The 21,716-nt window shown below is 45.5% G+C and overlaps 1 protein-coding gene across 15 annotated transcripts in view; it reads right to left on the bottom strand.

Annotated features, from left to right (window-relative positions):
* The window catches only part of LOC143031028 (fasciclin-2-like), a 737,926-nt gene that overhangs the window by 42,435 nt on the left and 673,775 nt on the right, over positions 1-21,716 (bottom strand). For all 15 annotated transcript variants that reach the window (XM_076194669.1, XM_076195602.1, XM_076194738.1 and 12 more), the window contains 6 exons: positions 17,395-17,600; positions 16,967-17,178; positions 11,951-12,095; positions 4,191-4,291; positions 2,193-2,354; positions 1,745-1,937 (listed from right to left, as the gene is read on the bottom strand). In XM_076194669.1, coding sequence (XP_076050784.1) covers positions 1,745-1,937; positions 2,193-2,354; positions 4,191-4,291; positions 11,951-12,095; positions 16,967-17,178; positions 17,395-17,600 — 1,019 coding nt within the window. The remainder of the gene's footprint in view (positions 1-1,744; positions 1,938-2,192; positions 2,355-4,190; positions 4,292-11,950; positions 12,096-16,966; positions 17,179-17,394; positions 17,601-21,716) is intronic.

The following is a 21,716-nucleotide window of genomic DNA, read 5'->3' on the forward strand; positions in this document are numbered from 1 at the left end:
TAGCTGCCAAGTGTAAAAATGGGCAAGGCAGTGGTTGGAACTTTTTTTTAATTTCCCAGTGATGCAGAACAACAGGCTGAATGGGTGCAGATGGTGAATAGAGCCTGGAGAAAGGGATAGTTACTCATATGGGTGTCCAGTGCACATTCTAAACTTTACACTGATCACTTTGAGCCCATTTTGTAAAGAGTCTGGCTCATTCTATTGGATACTCTGGAGATGTATGGCCTTGTCTAAAGGCAGATGCAATCCAACTATATTTGCACCAAAGCCAGTCTTTGGATTGACCCCCAAAGTGGCCAGAAGCCAAAGAAGTCAGGCCTTCAACAAATACCGGTAGCTAGAGGTGAAGCACCGTTAATTATACTCCAGTGTTTAATACTAAGCCTACAACACAGGCCATAACCTAGGGCTAAGTAGCCTATATAATGCACATATTAGGAATCTGCACACATTCATAATTTGTGCAGCACAAATAACAAGTTCATAATTCAATGCACAAATAACTAATCCATTTCATATGCCGATATGAAGATTTTTAAAAAAGTTGGGTTAGGTATATAATGTGTGCATGTTTAATGGATTCATTATCTGTGCACCCAATTATGAATTAATTATTGGCACTGCATATTCTACTGAATATCAATAATCTGTGCAGATTCACAAAATGTGCATGACAGCCTACACAAATGACATGCCACATACATATGGAGGCAATCATGGAGCTGAATATGACTGTCCCAACATTTCCATGTTCTAGTCTATGTTGTTGGCCTATCCCTATGCAATACGAGAAATTGTCATTACTGGCACTAGACCTATGGCTATTCCCCAAGACTCCCCAGCCACCCACTCCTGGCCCAGCCAGAGGAGTGGGCAAGTAAAGTAATGGTTAGGCCTATGGCCACAGCACCAATTCACTGATTGGGTTAACAATATGAATAAGATTATCTAGTTTTGCCTTAGGCCTAGCCTATCTGAAGAGATAAGTCAGTATTTCCTATTTTTCTGCCCTTTATCCCTGGTTTTCCTCTTCCTGATCCTGTACCTCTGCACTTTCTTCACTACTATGGTTAGACTTCCCATTTTCACCATCATCGTCAAAAAGGTCAACTTTGGCATGTTCAGTCATTTCCTTATCTTTTGACATTCACCGCTGTATTATGGGCTCAAACATACAGCTGGACAAATAATGAACTCCACTGTCTCTTAACTACTCTTCTTCAGATTCAATTAAATTCCGTGACATTTTTCAATATAAACAGCAAGTGTATACAAAATCAATTCTAAGGCACTATTATCTACATACAATGTTTGGCTACTACAATATTATGCCAATATGTGATGAATGGCTACTTATGTCTTAGAGATCTTTGGAAATCTCAGAATCCACTCTTATAAACACGTATTTTAATCAAAATACAACTATCACAATGGTGGAATCAACTGGGATAGTTTACAAAACCATTTCTAAAGGGATTGGTGGTTTAGAAAGAATATTCCATCTATTGCATTCTGGCCTTTGAGGTACTGGCATACACTACATTTTACTACCTATATCTTAAGTACCTACACCTTTCCTGACTACATTCAAAAAGATCACTCATTTAAAATATTGGCTTAGAAAAACAAAAATTTACTATGAACATGAAACTACTGAACAAAATTCACATCCACAAGCTTCTAATATCAATTGTAAAACTTCTATTGCACTTCTACCCTATTACAGATGGGTCATACATACCAATTGCTGTCTTGATAATTGCTTCTGCTGGTGTTGAAAATCCAATCTCATTATGAGCCCGAAGCTCCAACTTGTAGTGAGTGTCGCTCTGAAGACCTTCAATACTGTATTGGGTTTCACCTGGGTAATCAATCTGGCGTGTTGTCTTACTGCTACCAGGTGTCATTTCCCATTTATCAGACTCAATAGCAACCTATGAAAATACACAAGAATGGACCAGTTATAACCATACAGCGGGCTAGAAACTAGCCTGAATATTTATACCAACAACTCTTTGATTTCTTGCAATTAAACTCCCAACACATAACAATAACACTGTTATTATCCTTTACAAGAATCTTAAGTATTATTTTACATTACTTTAGAAGACCACCACCATTTCCATATGTTGACAATTCATATTTGATAAATTTAAAACCATCAGTTTATTATAACATTGTACACCTACTGGGTAGTATATTATCTGGAAGTAGTTTATTGGTTCACCATTATTCAGGGGAACACTCCACTGCAGGTTGTATGAATTGGTGTATGGAATTTCTGTTACACCTTCACCCATATTGAAAAGGAGGGGCTCTTCAGGAACAGTGCGGTGGGGCATCTCCTCAACCTGGTAGATAGTGATTAATATATAATTGTGAATACATGTCAAGTACAAAAAGTCGAAACCAAGTTATATTGGAAAAGGAGTTTTATTGCACATCCTGTATAGATTATTCCTTTATCACAGGTACTTTCTTTTGCAAATGCTCTAGTTGTAAATATAAACCAAAAGGTCTTCCCTCCCATATCAGGGGTGCCCAAGTAAAATCATATACCTGCCTTACTCTCATTCCTTTCTCATTATTTACTAACTTCATGATTTTTATGTGAGAAAGCTATAGGAAAAGGTAAGGATGTTTTTTGGGCTTTTACGGATTTGGAAAAGGCTTATGATAGGGTACACAGAAAGGCACTGTGGGAGGTAATGCAGATATACGGGATAGGAGGAAAGCTTTTAGGAGCTGTCGAGAGGTTTTGCGAGAGTAGTAGAGAGTTTCAGGATTAGAAATGGAGAGAGCGAGTGGTTTGAGGTAAAGGTGGGACTTAGTCAGGGATGTGTTATATCACCCAGGCTGTTCAATTTGTACATGGATGGGGCAGTGCGAGAGGTAAATGCTAGGGTGGTGGGTCAGGGGCTGGAGATGGTTAAAGAAAATGGAGAAAAGTGAGAGATAAGCCAGCTGTTGTTTGCAGACAACACTGCGCTTGTGGCAGGATCAGAGGAGGGATTGAGGAAATTAGTGACAGTTTGGGAAAGTGTTTGAAAGAAGGAAGTGGATGATAAATGTGGGTAAAAGTAAGGTGATGAGATGTACAAGGGGTGAAAGTGGCAGCAGACTGGAAGTGAGTATTAAGGGAGAGACTCTGGAGGAAGTGGATAGTTTTGGATACTTGGGTGCAAACATGGAAGGAATGGGAGGAGTGGAGGTATAAGTCGAATGTAGATTGAGAGAAGCGTGTAAATGCCTTGGTGGATTAAAAAGTGTAATGAGAAATAGACATTTGAGAATGGATGCTAAGAGGAAGTTATATGAAGGAGTGATTGTGCCAACAGCACTGTATGGGGCAGAAACATGGAACATAAGAGAGGAAGAGAGAAGGAGTTTGAATGTGTATGAGATGAGGTATCTGAGAAGTATGATAGGGGTTACTAGGCTAGACAGAGTGAGAAACGAGGTGAGAAGGAGAACAGGGGTGGAAAGGTAGTTGGGATATAGGGTAGATAAAGAGTATTGGGATGGTTTGGACACATGGAAAGAATGAGTGAAAAAGACCAGTAAAAGAGGTGTGGAAGGCAGATGCGGAAGGAGTGAGCATGAGGGGGTGACGTAGGATGAGATAGATGGGGTAAAAGGGGCTTTAGGGAAGAGGGGAATGTCTGTTGAGGAAAGAAGGGAGAGGACAGAAGACAGGGGTGAATGGAGTATGGTTGTGTATATATGTTGTTGCTGTTATCCATGAGGTGAAATGGGTGGGGGGAGGGAGTATGTGTGAAAAAATTTTTGACACAGCCTGAAGGGATTTCTCCTCATCTTCTCCTTTTCTGCATGAGGGGACAGAGAGGGGGGGGTCACTGATTTTATGAGGCAGCCTTGCTGTGGATGTGCTGTCCTGCAACACTGCTTCTGACCCAGTGCAGTGGACAAGATGCAGGGATGACCTGTCACCCAGGAGGTGCCAAGATAAGAGGGAGGGAAGGGGTTGGAGTGGGATAGGGATGGAATGGGGAGTGGTTTTTATGCCTTTGTTTTTTGGCTACCTCCCTTGTAAGTGGGATAAAAGCCTTTGGTATATGTATGTATGATTATTAATTTAGGGCAATACAACACTTTAAATTTACAACAAACATCTGTTCTACCACCTTGTTCTACTTCCCAAAAGAGCTAATTGTGCAAGTGCTTACCTTTTCACCACTCCACTGCCCATCACCAACGTCATTGCGAGCAGCAAACCTGAAGACGTAAGTTATCTTGGGAGTAAGATTTTCCAGCAAGTATGTGGACCCTGAGAACAAGTCAACACATTGTGAAAAATATATATATACATACATACATATATATATAAATAAATAAATAAATAAAAATAAGTTTAAAATAAATTGTTCCAATCTTACACTCAAACTTGTCACGTTATGTATAAACCAATAACGGTTTTAAATATACACCAAAACCCTTTTACAAAGACATCATTAGTCAAAACATCCACTAACGTTCACCCACCCCTACCACACCATGGCGATGACTGATTGCCCAATCTTCTGTCACACTTATGTCAATAGCAATGCGGTGTAGCACAGTTCTTCCACTGCAGGGCAAGACATCTTAACCCATTTTATCCCACAACTTCATATGGCAGTCCACATCACCCACTTAAAGATGAACAATCCTTAAGACCATGTTATTATTTCCGTATCTCAATTTACCAAACAATAAACCTGTACAACAGTTTCAGTTCAGCTTTGCATTTATTTACAACTCTTAAAAATTTTCTTCCTGCTGATTTTTGTATAGTTGTTTCTAGCTTCTCTATAATCTTGTTTCATTACTTCTCCTCCATTTTCCTCAAGCCATATTCCTGACTTTTTTCATTCTTTTGCAATCTTACACCCTTTGTTCAACCAGTCTGGTTTCTTCCTTCCTTCCGCTAATCTAGTTTTCTCCCAGCTTGTAATGCAAATTTAAGACTTCACATTTCCTCATTATTCCCTGGGTATTTACAAATTCCTCCCTCTGCTTCTTCAAAGAATTTCCTCAACCCAGTACAATTAGACTTCCCAAAATTGAGTCTCCCATGCCTGTGTGACTCATTCCTTGGCTCTATTTCCTCATCCTCCGGCTGAAATTAAGTTGTTACATGGTCATTTCTTCCTATGGAGCAAAGGTAGTTCAAGGACTTGATGATGTCTGTCTCTTTGGTTAGTAGCAGATCTAATTTTATGGGCATGTTTCCTGTTACCCAAGTCGTTTCCTGTTACCCAAGTCACTTCCTATACCCACTGCTGTACTTATTAGCAAGTGTAGTGTACAAGAAAGGAGCAACACTTATTGGGTCCTGACTCCTCCTCTCCAATTTTACCCTATCTAACCTCAAATTCATGTACAGTTCTAACTTCATCATTTCCTTGATTTCCAATTATCATACTTAGATTTGAATTTATGTATTGTTCGGGCTTGAGCTACATCACCTAAGCTATTCCAAGTACTTGTGCATCTATATGGAAATCTGTATTTCTTCACATCCTTTAGTCATGTGGTCTTTCCTAATTTGTTCCCATGACACCAAAGCCCTCCTATCCTTAATCAAGAGATCTGTCAATGCAATCCACCCTATCAGTGACCTGACTACTGTAATCATATTGCCTCTTTTTCTTCAATCTTTCAAAGTCAGCAGACCCAGTGCTTTTAATCTTTTCTCACATGGTTTATTTGCCAGGCTGGGGGCCAGTTTGGTTGCTACCCTTTGTATTCTCTTGATATTGCTTATAAATTGATGCATGTTCCAGTCTGTTCGTCTCTCCTTGCTGATATGTCTCAGGTTACAAGTTCTCTTACCAACGCTCCTATATCTTTTTCCTCTTTTGGTATCATGTATGCATGTGTTGGTTGCAGCTCCAGTTCTATATGCATCAGTTTGTATTGGCAAGTGTTGTGTATGTTAACCCCTTACTAGGCAAGGATGAGCAATCCAAACATATTTAAAAAACAGGAACATACAAGTGTATTCATTGAATTAGGGCCTTCCTCAGCCGTCAACTAGTACATACATACATACATATATCAAGGCTTTTTCCCCCTTACTAGGGAGGTAGCCAAAAAGTCAAAGGCATAAAATCACTCCCACCCATTCCATCCCTGAAAACACTCCACATCCCTCCACCCTCCCTCCCATCTTAGCACCTCTTAGATGACAGGTCATCCCTGCACCCTGTCCACTGCCCTGGGTCAGAAGCAGTGTCGCAAGACACAGCACATCCACAGCAAGGCCGCTTCATTAAATCGGCGACCCCCCTCTCCGTCCCCCCATATAAAGGAGAGGACGGGGAGAAATCCCTTCGGGCTGCGTCAAATTTTGCTCACACACACTACCTCACCCCCCATCCCCCCCGTCCATTCCACCTCATGCATCAACATCTTCCATATACAACCATTCTCCATTCACCCATCTTCTGTCCTCTCTCGTCCTTCCTCAACAGACATTCCCCTCTTCCCCAAAGCCCCCTTCACCCCATCCATCCATCTCATCCTAGGACGTCCCCTCATGTTCACTCCCTCCACACCTGACTTCCATACCTCCTTTACTAGTCTTTCTTCACTCATTCTTTCCATGTGTCCAAACCATCCTAATACTCTTTCATCAACCCAATCTCCCTACCCAGCACTTCTAAGCTACCAGAAGAGGCTGGATGACCGCGTTGTGAACAGCTGCCCAGGATGTAACACTTCACCCCATACCATACAACACATAATGGAAGACTGCATTATACACAATCATGCACGCAAACAACACAACATACGCTCTATAAAGGATTTGTGGGAAAACCCAGTTTCGGCTATGGCATTCCTTGGGGAGACAGGACTGCTTGGACAGACAGTCTAGGGAACGACGACAACAACAACTCCCTTTCCACCCCTGTTCTCCTCCTCACCTCCTCATTTCTCACTCTATCTAGCCTAGTAACCCCTATCATACTTCTCAGACACTTCATCTCAAACACATTCAAGCTCCTTCTCTCTTCCTCTCTTATGTTCCATGTTTCTGCTCCATACAGTGCTGTTGGCACAATCACTCCTTCATACAGTCTCCTCTTAGCATCCATTCTCAAATTTCTATTCATTACACTTTTTAATCCACCAAGGCATTTTCTCGCTTCTCTCAATCTACATTCTACCTCCACCTTTTCCAGCCACATTTGCACCCAAGTATCTAAAACTATCCACTTCCTCCAGTTGCTCTCCCTTAATGCTCACTTCCAGATTACTGCCACTTTCACCCCTTGTACATCTCATCACCTTACTTTTACCCACATTTATCTTCAGCTTTCTTCTATCACACACTCTCCCAAACTCTGTCACCAACTTCCTCAATCCCTCCTCCGATCCTGCCACAAGCGCAGTGTCGTCCACAAACAACAGCTGGCTCACCTCCCAATTTTCTCCATTTTCTTTAACCACTACCCCATCCATGTATAAGTTGAACAGCCAGGGTGACATAACGCATCCTTGACGAAGTCCCACCTTTACCTCAAACCACTCACTCTCTCCATTTCTAATCCTGACACAAGCTCTACTACTCTCATAAAAACTCTTAACAGTTCCTAGAAGCTTTCCTCCTATCCCGTATATCTGCATAACCTCCCACAGTGCCTTTCTGTCAACCCTGTCGTAAGCCTTTTCCAGATCCATAAAGGCCCAAAAAACATCCTTCCCCTTTCCTATAGCTTTCTCACATATCTGTCTTACCACAAAAATCTGATCTACACAACCTCTACTCGTCCTAAATCCACACTGTTCCTCACCAATTACTCCCTCTGTTCCTCTCCTAATCCTCTCAATCAAGATCCTCCCATAAGCCTTCCCTACTACACTTAAGCTAATCCCTCTGAAACTACTACATTCACACTTGTCCCCCTTTCCCTTGTAAAGTGGAACTATACAAGCACTCCTCCAGTCCTCCGGCACTCTACCTTCTCTCCAGCAAACATTAAATAACCTCACCAAGCAGTCCACCATCACTGTACCTCCTTTTTTAAGACATTCTGCATGGCATCCATCCAGACCAGGTGCCTTACCTGCTTTCATCATCTTAACTGCTGCCTTCACTTCATCCTTCCTTATTTCTCCTCCATTTTCCTCACTCATCACTCATTTTCTTAGCATTACCCGCTGCAACTATCTATCCCTACCTATCCTTCACATTTAGCAACTCCCTAAAATACTCTGCCCATCTTCCCCTTACTGCCTTCTCTTCCATTATCATCTCTCCATCTGCACCTTTTACCTTTTCTTCTCTACTTGATTCGCCTCCTCTTCCTCTCAATTTCTTTCCAAAACATCTTTTTATTACTTTCAAAATTTTCTGTCGTACTCTTACCCCATTTTACATCTGCTCTCCTCTTTGCCTCCTTTACCTTTTTCTTTACTTCTCTTTTCTTTTCTTTGTATGTCTCATACGACTCCCTTGTCCTATTTTGTAACCAATCTGTGTAAGCTCGCTTCTTCTCTTCTACAACCTTCTTCATTTCCTCATCCCACCATTCACTACCCTTCCTTCTATTTCCTCCTGTCCTTCTTGTTCCACGCACCATCCTTGCACACTTTGAGACTCCCTCCTTGAACAATCCCCATTCCTCCTCCACACCTACCTCTACTCTATCCTTCACTCCCTCCCACTCCTCCTTCAGCTTCTTCTTGTACTCCTCCTTTTCCTCTTCATTTAAAGAGTTCACTATAAGCACCTCCCTACCTTTTGTCCCTTTCCTCTTTCTCCATCTGTCCTCCACTCTCAACTTACCTTCCACCAAAAAATGAACTGATATTCCCCCACCCTCTCCCCTTAGCACATGTACAGTGGCCGCGAAAAGTTTGGGCGCAAAATTATAGGCGCCCCAACTTTCCCCTAAACTCAAAACATGCGAAAAATACAACTTTCCACCCAAACTTTTCGCTATTTTTCAATGCTAGCGTTTGTACCCGTATTTAGCCGAGACAATACACACTATTTGGCAACTCTGTTTAGGCGCACTCGATGTCACATGGAGTCAGATTCTAAACATCTCTCACGGAGAGTAGTCTTTTTTTTGCGGTGGTCTCTGTTTTTGTGCCTTGATATCTCCGTAATGGGAAGTGGTAAAGAGCTGGAAAGAGACACAGTTAGAGACACAGTTGTTACAATCATAACCCTCTATAAGGAGGGTTATAAGTGTAAAGATATTGCTACTCGTGTGGGAATTGGAGTGCGTCAAGTGCAAAAGTGGACCAAGAAATTTCGAGATGAAGGAAGTGACATCATTCGTACTCCAAAGCATCGCTCTGGTCGGCCAAGGAAGATATCAAATCGTACTTCTACGGTTCTAACTGCCTCCTAATAACCGTAGGAGGCAGTTAGAACTGTAGAAGTACGATTTGATATCTTCCTTGGCCGACCAGAGCGATGCTTTGGAGTACGAATGATGTCACTTCCTTCATCTCGAAATTTCTTGGTCCACTTTTGCACTTGACGCACTCCAATTCCCACATGAGTAGCAATATCTTTACATTTATAACCCTCCTTATAGAGGGTTATGATTGTAACAACTGTGTCTCTTTCCAGCTCTTTACCACTTCCCATTACGGAGATATCAAGGCACAAAAACAGAGACCACCGCAAAAAAAAGACTACTCTCCGTGAGAGATGTTTAGAATCTGACTCCATGTGACATCGAGTGCGCCTAAACAGAGTTGCCAAATAGTGTGTATTGTCTCAGCTAAATACGGGTACAAACGCTAGCATTGAAAAATAGCGAAAAGTTTGGGTGGAAAGTTGCATTTTTCGCATGTTTTGAGTTTAGGGGAAAGTTGGGGCGCTTATAATTTTGCGCCCAAACTTTTCGCGGCTACTGTACATCCTTAACTCTTCCTATCATAATCCTATTTACCACTACATAGTCCATTAACGCTCTATCTACCACCCTTCCCTCCACCACCCTCTCCAATATGTACTTATGCTTAACTTTCTTCCGAAACACTGTATTTGCTATCATCAACTCTCTTTCTCGACATTTCCACCATCAGCTCTCCACTACGATTTTTTCCTGGAACTCCACATTTCCCAACCACTCCATCAATTGGATCCTTTCCTACCCTAGCATTAAGGTCTCCCAGTACTATTACATTTACACTTCTCCCTAAACCCTCTATGCACTTATTTAAATCTATCCAAAAGGCCTCCCTTTCTTCTACACTCTTCTCACTGCCAGGCCCATATGCACTTACAAAAACCCACATCTCCTTTCCCAGTTTCACCTTCATCCACATTATCCTTGAGGAAACCTCCTTCCACTCCACTACACGTTTACCTATCTCTTCACTTACTAGTATAGCCACCCCTTCCCTCCCTCGCCCTCTCTTCACTCCTGATAACCTCCCACTTACACTCCCAAACTTACAATCGCCCTTCCCTTTCAGCTTAGTTTCACTCAAAGCCAACACATCCATCTTTCTTCTCACAAACATACTACCTATCTCTTCCCTTTTACTCTCATCTGTACCACATCCATGCACATTAAAAGACCCAAACCTTAGGGTGCTGGTCCGAGAACTTCCAGACCCTCTTATGCCTTTGCTTTTACTTTTAGGAATGTCCCCTGTGGGGCTACAAGGAGAAGGATGCCTAGTCCCAATCCCCGTCCCTTTCTTCTCGCCTCTTACGATCCAAGTGGGAATACTTGGTGGCAGTATTCTTTTCCCCCACCACAGAAAAAGAATACTCATAAATGGTACAGGACAGCAACAAGGGGTTGGGGGACAGCATAACGGAGGGACAGTCGTAGTATAAAAGTGTCATCATTTCTCTATGAACAGAGTTTTCCTCTATCATAGACAAAATGATGTGTGGCTCTGGTCCATAGGGGCACCCCATATAGACCCTTAAGTATCGACTGCATGCTACTTTGCCACAATAACAAGCAGCCAATACCCCAATACTTGGAAATGTATGTCTGGTAGCTGCGTTTCTTCTGCCCCTGGATGCATTTTTTAGTGATAAGGCATCTGTCAATGGAAGCAGACTCATTGCTTTTGAGCACATACTCACTCCCCCCCCCTTTTTTTTAATGCCCTGATGTCAAGCTTGGAAGATGAGAATATGAGGCTTCAATTAGAAGCTTGGATACATCAGATGAGCGGGCAAGTTCATTTAACAATGGCTTTTCTTTCTCAAGTGAGGAGGATTTACGATATTGGTGTTGACATGATGTGTAAGAACAAAGCATACTTCCTCCACTACCATGCTTCCCATTCACTGGAAATCCAAGATTTTAAATTGGGGTAAAAAAATAATATTAAGACAAGTTCTCATTTTTGCTGGAAATGGTATCTTCAAAATAAAATTTCAAGTGGAATATTGGTAAGATACAATTTATTTCCATAATCAGCATGAAAAATAAATTTAAAAAAAATGTCTTAAAATGAAAAGTTTTGTCCAAAAATAGTTGCCGGGTAAGGGATTAAGTGGAACCCATAGTGGAATGTGCTGCATTCAATGGATGTTTGGATAGCTTATGGGCATGTGGAAAAAGTGCAAGGGTCTGGGTTGGTTTATATGTTGTCTGTGAATAGAAGCCAGGGCAAGTGGGAGGCTACTGCAAAAACAAGAATATAGGATATGGAGATAATTGGAAGTTGTATGGGAGAGAAAAGATATTTTCTTGCCCAGTCCAGAGACAAGGTACCAGCACCACCCCTCCTTGAGGGGGTCAGGTTAATAGTGTCCATTTGGTGTTGGCAGCAAAGCTTAGATAACTGCATTCCATCTTCTCGGGGCAGTAACATCCTATCTCTGCCATCTTGATATTGGGTGAAGCTGTTTGAAAGCTGAACACTGCTGTTTCAGTCAATGGAATTTGAGGCAGCAGTTACAAAATCTTATTTATGGTATCTAAATCTAAACTTCATCTACAAAACTGACCTTTGACCCAGTAGCGGCTCTCGGCACTATCCCAAGTCAAACGATCTTCTCTGTACTCGACAAGGTAGCCTGTAATAAGTCGTCCACCATTGTCTACGGGATCTATAATGTTCCAAGTAATTGTTGTAGCAGTTTTCTTGTCTACCTGAAATGAAAATTATACTTCAGTTATAAAAACGATGAGAGGGACGGGACATGGAGTAGTGGGACGTTAACACACCGGGTGAAGTGAAGGGGAATGTGGAGGATAAGGAGGAGAGGGATATGGAGGTATATGGAGGATGTGGAGGGATATGGAAGATATACAGAAAGGTGAAGAGGGGGGACATGTAGGATAAGGATCAGGAGGGAAGAGGGAGGAAAAGGGAGAGGCCAGCAAAAAATAGATGCAGAGGAGAAGGGCGCAGAGGTGGGGAAAGGAGGATGCCAATGAGGAGAGGGGAGTGAGGTATGCTGAAGAGGGGGAGGGACACAAAAAAGGAGGGGGGGGAGAGATGGGGACACCAAAAAGAAGGGGGGGAGAGATGGGGACACCAAAAAGGAGGGGGGGAGAGGTGGGGACACCAAAAAGGAGGGGGGGAGAGGTGGGGACACCAAAAAGGAGGGGGGGAGAGGTGGGGACACCAAAAAGGAGGGGGGGAGAGGTGGGGACACTGAAAAGGAGGGGGGAGAGGGGGGACACCAAAAAGGAGGGGGGAGATGGAGACACTGAAAAGGAGGGGGGGAGGGGGACACCGAAAAGGAGAGGGAAGAGGGGGACACCGAAAAGGAGGAGGGAGAGGGGGACACCGAAAAGAAGGAGGGAGAGGGGGACACCTTAGATGAATGGGGAGAGAGGGGGATGCCGAAGATGAATGGGAGAGAGGGGGATGTCAGAGAGGGGGGGGTGAAGGGGATGCCAAAGAGGGGGGGGGTGAAGGGGACGCCAAAGAGGAGGTGGGAGAGGGGACGCCAAAGAGGAGGTGGGAGAGGGGACGCCAAAGAGGAGGTGGGAGAGGGGGACGACGAAGAGGTGGGAGAGGGGGACGACGAAGAGGAGGTGGGAGAGGGGGACGACGAAGAGGAGGTGGGAGAGGGGGACGACGAAGAGGAGGTGGGAGAGGGGGACGACGAAGAGGAGGTGGGAGAGGGGGACGACGAAGAGGAGGTGGGAGAGGGGGACGCCGAAGAGGAGGTGGGAGAGGGGGACGCCGAAGAGGAGGTGGGAGAGGGGGACGCCGAAGAGGAGGTGGGAGAGGGGGACGCCGAAGAGGAGGTGGGAGAGGGGGACGCCGAAGAGGAGGTGGGAGAGGGGGACGCCTAAGAGGTGGGAGAGGGGGACGCCGAAGAGGTGGGAGAGGGGGACGCCGAAGAGGAGGTGGGAGAGGGGGACGACGAAGAGGAGGTGGGAGAGGGGGACGCCGAAGAGGAGGTGGAAGAGGGGGACGCCGAAGAAGAGGTGGGAGAGGGGGACGCCGAAGCGTGGGGAGAGGGAACGCCGAAGAGGAAAGGGGAACCCCAAAGATGATGGGGGTGAGAGGGATGCTGAAGAGGGGGAAAGGGGGACACCAAAGAGGAGGGGGGAGAGGGGGACGCCGAAGAGGAGGGGGGAGAGGGGGACGCCGAAGAGGAGGGGGGAGAGGGGGACGCCGAAGAGGGGGGGAGAGGGGGACGCCGAAGAAGAGGGGGGAGAGGGGGACGCCGAAGAAGAGGGGGGAGAGGGGGACGCCGAAGAAGAGGGGGGAGAGGGGGACGCCGAAGAAGAGGGGGGAGAGGGGGACGCCGAAGAAGAGGGGGGAGAGGGGGACCCCGAAGAGAAGGGGGAGAGGGGGACGCCGAAGAGAAGGGGGAATCCAAAGAGGAGGGGGAGAGGGGGACGCCGAAGGGAAGGGGGAAAGGGGGAATCCGAAGAGAAGGGGGAAAGGGGGAATCCAAAGAGGAGGGGGAAAGGGGGAATCCAAAGAGGAGGGGGAGAGGGGGACGAAGAGAGGGGGAGAGAGGGGACGCCGAAGGAGAGGGGGGAGAGGGGAGCGAAGAAGAGGGGGGAGAGGGGGGAGAGGAGGGGGGAGGAGAGGGGAGGAGAGGGGGAGAGGGGGAGAGAGGGGGAGAGGGGGAGAGGAGAGGGGAAGAGGGGAGGAGGGGAGGAGAGGGGAGGAGAGGGGAGGAGAGGAGAGGAGAGGGGAGGAGAGGAGAGGAGAGGGGAGGAGAGGGGAGGGGAGGAGAGGAGAGGAGAGGGGAGGAGAGGGGAGGAGAGGGGAGGAGAGGGGAGGAGAGGAGGACGCCGGAGAGGAGAGGGGAGGAGAGGGTGCAGAAGAGGAGAGGGGAGGAGAGGGGAGGAGAGGGTGCAGAAGAGGAGAGGGGAGGAGAGAGGAGAGGTGAGGGGAGGAGAGAGGGGAAGGGAGGGGAGAGGAGAGGAGGAAGAGGATAGGAGAGAGGGAGAGGAGGAGAGGAAGGGGAGGGAGGGGAGAGGGGAGAGGAGAGGAGGAGAGGGGAGGAGGAGAGAGGGGAGGGGGAGGAGGAGAGAGGGAGGGGGGAAGGGAGAGGGGAGTGGGGAGGACACTGGAGGAGACTGGGAGGGGGGAGGACACTGGAGAGACTGGGGATGGGGGGAGGAGAGACTGGGGAGGGGAGGGAGGACACTGGAGAGACGGGGGGGGACACTGGAGAGACTGGGAAGGGGGGAGGACACTGGAGAGACTGGGAAGGGGGGAGGACACTGGAGAGACTGGGAAGGGGGGAGGACACTGGAGAGACTGGGGAGGGGGGAGGACACTGGAGAGACTGGGGAGGGGGTGGACACTGGAGAGACTGGGGAGGGGGTGGACACTGGAAAGACTGGGGATGGGGGAGGACACTGGAGAGACTGGGGGGAGGACACTGGAGAGACTGGGGGGGAGGGGGAGGACACTGGAGAGATAGGGGAGGGGGGAGGACACTGGAGAGAGAGGGGAGAGGGGAGGACACTGGAGAGATAGGGGAGGGGGGAGGACACTGGAGAGATAGGGGAGGGGGGAGGACACTGGAGGGGGGACTGGAGAAGGGGGGGACACTGAGAGGAGGAGGGGAGAGGGGGAGGGGGGAGACGAGAGGAGAAGGGGGGGAGGGGAGGGAGGACACTGGAGAGATATGGAGGGGGAGGACACTGGAGAAGAAGACAAGAAGGGGAGGACGAGGAGGATATGAAAGATGAAAAGGGAAGACAATAACAAGGAGACAATAAAGAGACAAAAAAAGGGAAGGAAGACAATAACAAGACCAACCAAAAATAAAAGACAATAACAAGGGCAATAACAAAGGGAAAAATAAAAGAAGGGATAAAGAGGATGAAGGCAAGGAAGGTGAAGAATCTACACCAGGTGTGGTGTAACTGCAGCTGAAGCCATCAACTTTGCCCTGTGTGCTTGAACTATTGGGAGATCAGGTATCGGTCATTACTGGCAATTTGAATGAAGGGCAGGATTTGAGCCCACAACTAAGCTATAGCAAGACCGGCATGATTCCAATTATGCTGCCAGTACAATGGTGGTAAGGATAAGGTCAATGTGAAGTAGATGCTCATGGGAACATGAAAAGGATGATGATAAGGAGGAGGAAGAGGATAAGGAAAGACATGGAAGAGGTCAAGAAAAAAAAAAAAAAAAAAAAAAAAAGAGGAACAGTAGACAGAAAAAAGGGCCCATTTGTATACACATACACAAACGTTCCATTAAATTCTATCTATATGTATACCAAGGGCTTTTTTCCCCTTACAAGGGAGGCCAAGTGATAAGGTAAATACCCACTCCCACCCACCACCCTTTCTTCTCCCTTATCTTAGCTCCTCATGGATGACAGGTCATCCCTATATCCTGTCAACTGCCCTGGGTCAGAAGCAATGTTGCAAGACAAAGCACATCCACAGCAAGATCGCTTCACTTTACTGGCAACCCTGCTCCATCTCCTTCAGGCTGTGTAAAAATATTCATGCATAACTACTCCCTATCCCCCTCCTCTTTCTTGCATCACAGTAGCATCTACACATAGCCATTCTACACTCACCCCTATCTTCTGCCTTCTCCCTTCCTTGCTCAAGATATTTTTCTCTTGCTCAACGCCCCTTTCACCCCATCCATCCATCTCCTCAGTAGTTCCCTCCAGTTCACTCCATCCATCTCTGCCTTCCACACCTCTTTTACCAATTTTTCCTCACTCACTTTCAATATTTCATCAGCCCTATCTGCCATCTCCTTTCCTCCTCCTTTCTCGTTTCTCATTCTATCCAACCTTGTAAACCCTACCATACTTATCAGACATTACATCTTGAACACATTTAAACTCTTCCTCTCAAATTTTATGTCTGCCCCATACAGTGCTGTCAGCACAACCACCTTTTTACAGTTTCCTCTTTGCATTCATTCCCATATGCCTATTTCTCATGACCCTTCTCTCAGATTATAACTTATCTTCCACCACTCCTCCCTTTCCTGCCACATGCGACCCCAAATACTTAAAGCTATCCACTTCCTCCAACCTTTCTCCTTATAAGACTTACTTTCAACTCGCTGCAATCCTCACCCCTTGTACATCTCACCTTACTTTTACCCACAACCTTTAACTTTCTCCTATTGTATACCCTCCCAAACTCCATTACTCCCTTAATCCCTCCTCTGATCCTGTCACAAGCAGCGTCATCAGCAAACAACAACTGGCTCACCTCCCATTCTTCTCCATTTTCTTTAACCATCTCCAGTCCCCTGCCAATCACCCTCACCTGTACCTCCCCATTCATAAACATTGAACAACCATAGTGACATGACAATCCTGTTGCAGTCCCACCTTTACCTCAAACTATGTTGTTTCCATTTCAAATTTTGACAGACTAATACCCTCATAAAAATCAGACTGCCCTTAACAGCTTTCCTCCAATCCAACTAAAATCAAAATATGAAGTATATGGTTTGCTCATTTTCAGAGGAAAAAAATCAACAACTACATCATCAGTTCAATGCTATAACAAGATGAATTATGCCCATGTGGCACTGAATAATCAATACTCACTTTGGCTTGTGTAATTGGTCCTGGTACATGAGCTTCCTTTAATGTAATATCATACGTGTCAGTACCACGAGTGTTGGTTGCCTCACACGTGTAAGTGCCATAATAGCTGTTATCGATGGGAGTTACCAATAGAGTTCCTACTGGACCCAAGTTCAAAACCTGTAGCTGAGGATTATCAGCAGGTATTTCTTCATTACGGAAGTACCACTGAACTGTAGAAAAGTAAATCCAGTGTTATTCAATGCAAACATTTTTGTAACAATGAAAAGAGTACTCAAATTCATTATAATCCTATTTTTCTTAGCTATCTCTACACCTCTACATGCACCAAAAGGCCTCTTCTCCCTTACAAGGCATGCACCCACTTACACACATTCCACTCCCATTCATAGCTTGTTTCTCTTCTAACTTTGCTCCTTGTTATTTACCTGTGGCATTAGGTATGGAAGTAACGATGCATGTCAGGTTAACAGGCTCCTGTTCCCAAGTCCACACTTCATTAGTTGGCTGATCTTCAAAGCTGGGTGGGAACTCTACAGTAATATGACCTACAGCAGTAGTTTCTCCACCTTCAGACACTCCAGTGCACATGTAGAGCCCATCATCAGACCGCATCACATCAAAAATCTTCAATCTTCAAACAGAATAAATTACAATGAGCAAGAAAAAATAAATACATAAATAAATAAAGTATATAAAAATTGTTTAAGTGTGCAGGTGTGCGTGTGTGTGTGTGCATTTACCAAGTTGTATCTTGCGGGAGAAGAACTATGGTTGTAGGGATCCACAGTTGTATCTTTCCGCATCCAGTTCTTTCTTAACCCGTTGTGTACGACCGACGTAATATTACGTCACCTAAAAGGTTACCGCTGTGACGATCGACGTAATGATCCGTCGCGTAAGTGGCTTTCATTTGTTGCTATGTAACTTTTGAAATACCCGCCCCTGAGCTTCTACCGGGTGTCACGTGATAGAGGAGTGATGGATCTTCCCAGGGAAGGAGCCTGATTGAGTTGCCAGTTTCCTAAACTGGTTCAATTTTACAGTAAACATGGAGGATGTATTTTCCGCGCCTCAGAATAAAAAGCCAAACGAGCGACGATTGACGTAATAATCCGTCACGTTTTAAAATACGAAATTAGCAAGAGTTATGACTTGTTTGGGTAAAATATGAATAGTATGGCACATTGGCATGTGTTATACCCACGCACAGTGTCTGCGCGCGCACCCCGACCACCCACGGCGCGACCCACGCACCCTCACCAGTTGACCCCTGACCTCTATTTTGTGCGTACTCGCTCGACCCCATTAGCGAAAATGCCGCGGAAATCACGTGCTATTTTGGACACATCAGCCAAAATTCGGGCTGTTTTAGATGAAAGTGCCCTACTAAGTGACAGTGACACTAGTGGTTCTGGTGATAGTGATTCTGTGGACGATAATTACCGACCCACCGTTTTATTTGCACAGCTGACGGGGGAGAAGGAGAGGCGGTATGACTTCTGCATTGAGTTGGCAAGAGAGCTTGTAATTACGTACAAGCCAGCTGTCGTCAGGAGGCCACTGCCCCCACCAGGCCCTAGTAGGGCGCCCCAGCCTGCCCGCCTCACTGAACGTCACTTCCCTTCGCCTGTACCACCTACAGCAGCGAAGGCGAACGCCTCCAGGAGATGCCACGTCTGCAGCAGTAGTACAAGGCGGGCTCACAAGAGGAAGGAGTCCCGCTATCAGTGTAGCGAGTGTGATGTCGGGCTGTGTATACACCCGTGCTTCACAGAGTACCACACTATAGAAATGTTTTAGTGTGTAAATGAGTTGATTTAGTCCATAAACAGAATTTTTTTTTCACCTACCCCGTCGTCTCATAGGTTGCTCCCTACCACCAAAATACGCCAAGGTGACTTGTCTATTGATGTTTTTCTTACTATTTAGACCCAAATGAGTTGATTTAGCCCATAAACAGAGAAAAAAAAATTTCACCTACCCCGTCGTCTCTGGCGTGACATTTTATTTTACCGCGATCGGCCGCAACGGGTTAAAGTCATGTATAGTTTTAGCACTTACTGTTTTCTCAATTTATTCCATGTATCTATCACTATGTGGAAAGCTATTTTTCAGATCTCTTCTGTAACTGTCTTTAAGTTTCTTCTTGTGTCCCCTTGTATTTCTATTGTCCCATTTAAGTAGATCATCCCCGTCAAGGATTTCCATCCCTTTCATAATTCTATATATGGATATCAAATTGCCTCTCTCTTCTTTGCTCCAGAATTAATACATACATACATAAATATACCAAGGCTTTTTCCCCCTTACAAGGGAGGTAGCCAAAAAGGAAAAGGCATAAAATCATTCCCACCCATTCCATCCCTGAATACACTCCACACCCCTCCACCCTCCCTCTTATCTTAGCACCTCCTGGATGACTGGTCATCCCTGCACCTTGTCCACTGCCCTGGGTCACAAGCAGTGTCGCATGACACAGCACATCCACAGCAAGGCCGCTTCATTAAATCGGCGACCACCCCCTTCTCTGTCCCCCCCATGCATAAAAGAAGACGGAGTAATCCTTTCGGGCTGCGTCAAATTTTGCTCACACATTCCCCCATCCCCCTGCCCATTCCACTTCATGCATTACATCAATATACAACCATTCTCCATTCATCCCCGTCTTGTCCTCTCCCATCCTTCCTCAACAGACATTCCCCTCTTCCCCAAAGCCCCCTCCACCCCATCCATCCACCTCATCCTGGGACTTCCCCTCATGTTCACTCCCTCCACATCTGCCTTCCACACCTCTTTTACTAGTCTTTCTTCACTCATTCTTTCCAAACCATCCTAATACTCTTTCATCAACCCCATCTCCCAACTCCCTTTCCACCCCTGTTCTCCTCCTCACCTCCTCATTTCTCACTATCTAGCCTAGTAACCCCTATCATACTTCTCAGACACTTCATCTTAAACACATTCAAACTCCTCCTCTCTCCCTCTCATGTTCCATGTTTCTGCCCCATACAGTGCTGTCAGCACAATCACTCCTCCGTACAGTCTCCTCTTAGTATCCATTCCCAAATTCCTCATTACACTTTTTAATCTCCCAAGGCATTTACTCGCTTCTCTCAATCTACATTATACCTCTCCACTCCTCCTTTTCCTGCCACACTTGCACCCAAGTATCTAAAACTATCCACTTCCTCCAGTCGCTCTCCCTTAATGCTCACTTCCAGTCTGCTGCCATTTTCACCCCTTGTACATCTCATCACCTTACTTTTGCCCGCATTTATCTTCAGCTCTCTTCTATCACACTCTCCCAAACTGTGTCACCAACTTCCTCAATCCCTCCTCTGATCCTGCCACAAGTGCAGTGTCGTCCGCAAACAACAGCTGACTCACCTCCCACTTTTCTCCATTTTCTTTAATCATCTCCAATCCCTGACCCACCACCCTTGCATTTACCTCTTGCACCACCCCATCCATGTACAAGTTGAACAGCCAGGGCGACATAATGCATCCCTGATGAAGTCCCACCTTTACCTCAAACCATTCACTCTCTCCATTTCTTACCCTGACACATGCTCTACTACTCTCGTAAAAACTTTTGACAGCTCCTAGAAGCTTTCCTCCTATCCCGTATATCCGCAAAACCTCCCATAGTGCCTTCCTGTCTACTGTTGCAAACAAGTAAACAGTAAATAATAATACATATAACTAATAATAAATGAAAATCAAGCAAATAATGATAAACAGACAAATGATAAAACAAATAAACAACTACAGGAGTCCCTCAAATAACGTGGGGGTTAGGTTCCTGAAATTACCGTGAATGATCAAATCCACGTATGCTGACTTTCCATATTAAATACCGAGAACCATGTGTATGTGTACGTGTGTGTGTGTGTGTGTATGTGATGTATGTATGTGGCGTATGTATGTGTTTGTGCGTATATACATGTGTATGTGGCGTACATGCATGTGTATGTAGCGTATATACATGTGTGTGTGTATGTGGTGTATACACGTGTGTGTGTGTGTATGTGGCATATGTACTGTATGTGTGTGTGTATATGGCGTACGTATGTGTTGTGACGTGTGTGTGTGCGTGTGTGTGTGCGTGCGTGCATGCATGTGTGTTCACATGTACAAGTAAGCATGTACGTGCGTGTGTCTGTGTTCGTATTTGTGTGTACACACACGCGCATTCACAACATACACTGGTTGTCTAACACGTGTCTACATGTGTGTCTACACGTGTGTAAGCGTGTATACGTCTGTTTTTGATCTCCCAAACCACCACTGCCAGTAACAACAAAAACCTCATAAGAGAAATTAAGACATGACAAGCGCAGTCATTATCAGACTTATTAGTTGTGTTCTAAATGAAATAAACATTACACTTCAACAAGTTAGGCCGGTAAAATTTCAAGATAGCACGGCGCAGGTGGTGGAAGCGACAAGCTAAAAATTGTTGGCTACCCCCCTACTCCCCCTCCCTCCTGCATCAGTACCCGGAGAATGACACGTAACCGCAGGCAGCCACCCACGGCTATCCCCTCGCCCCACACCCTTGTTTGAGCAGTTCCCAGTGTACATAATGACCGCTTTATCTGAGGATCAACTGTATATGGTAAAATAGAAAGCAGTCACCACAAATGTTTGCGATGTTGCCACACGTGTGCGTATGCGTGCCCAACTCGGTGCGAATTTTAAAACGGTTCTCTACATTTGAGATGGTTTTGAAATAAAATCAGCGCAT

The sequence above is a fragment of the Oratosquilla oratoria genome, chromosome 1 (assembly GCF_046742065.1).
Source record: "Oratosquilla oratoria isolate Oo_2021 chromosome 1, ASM4674206v1, whole genome shotgun sequence".
Classification (NCBI taxonomy): Eukaryota; Metazoa; Arthropoda; class Malacostraca; order Stomatopoda; family Squillidae; genus Oratosquilla; species Oratosquilla oratoria.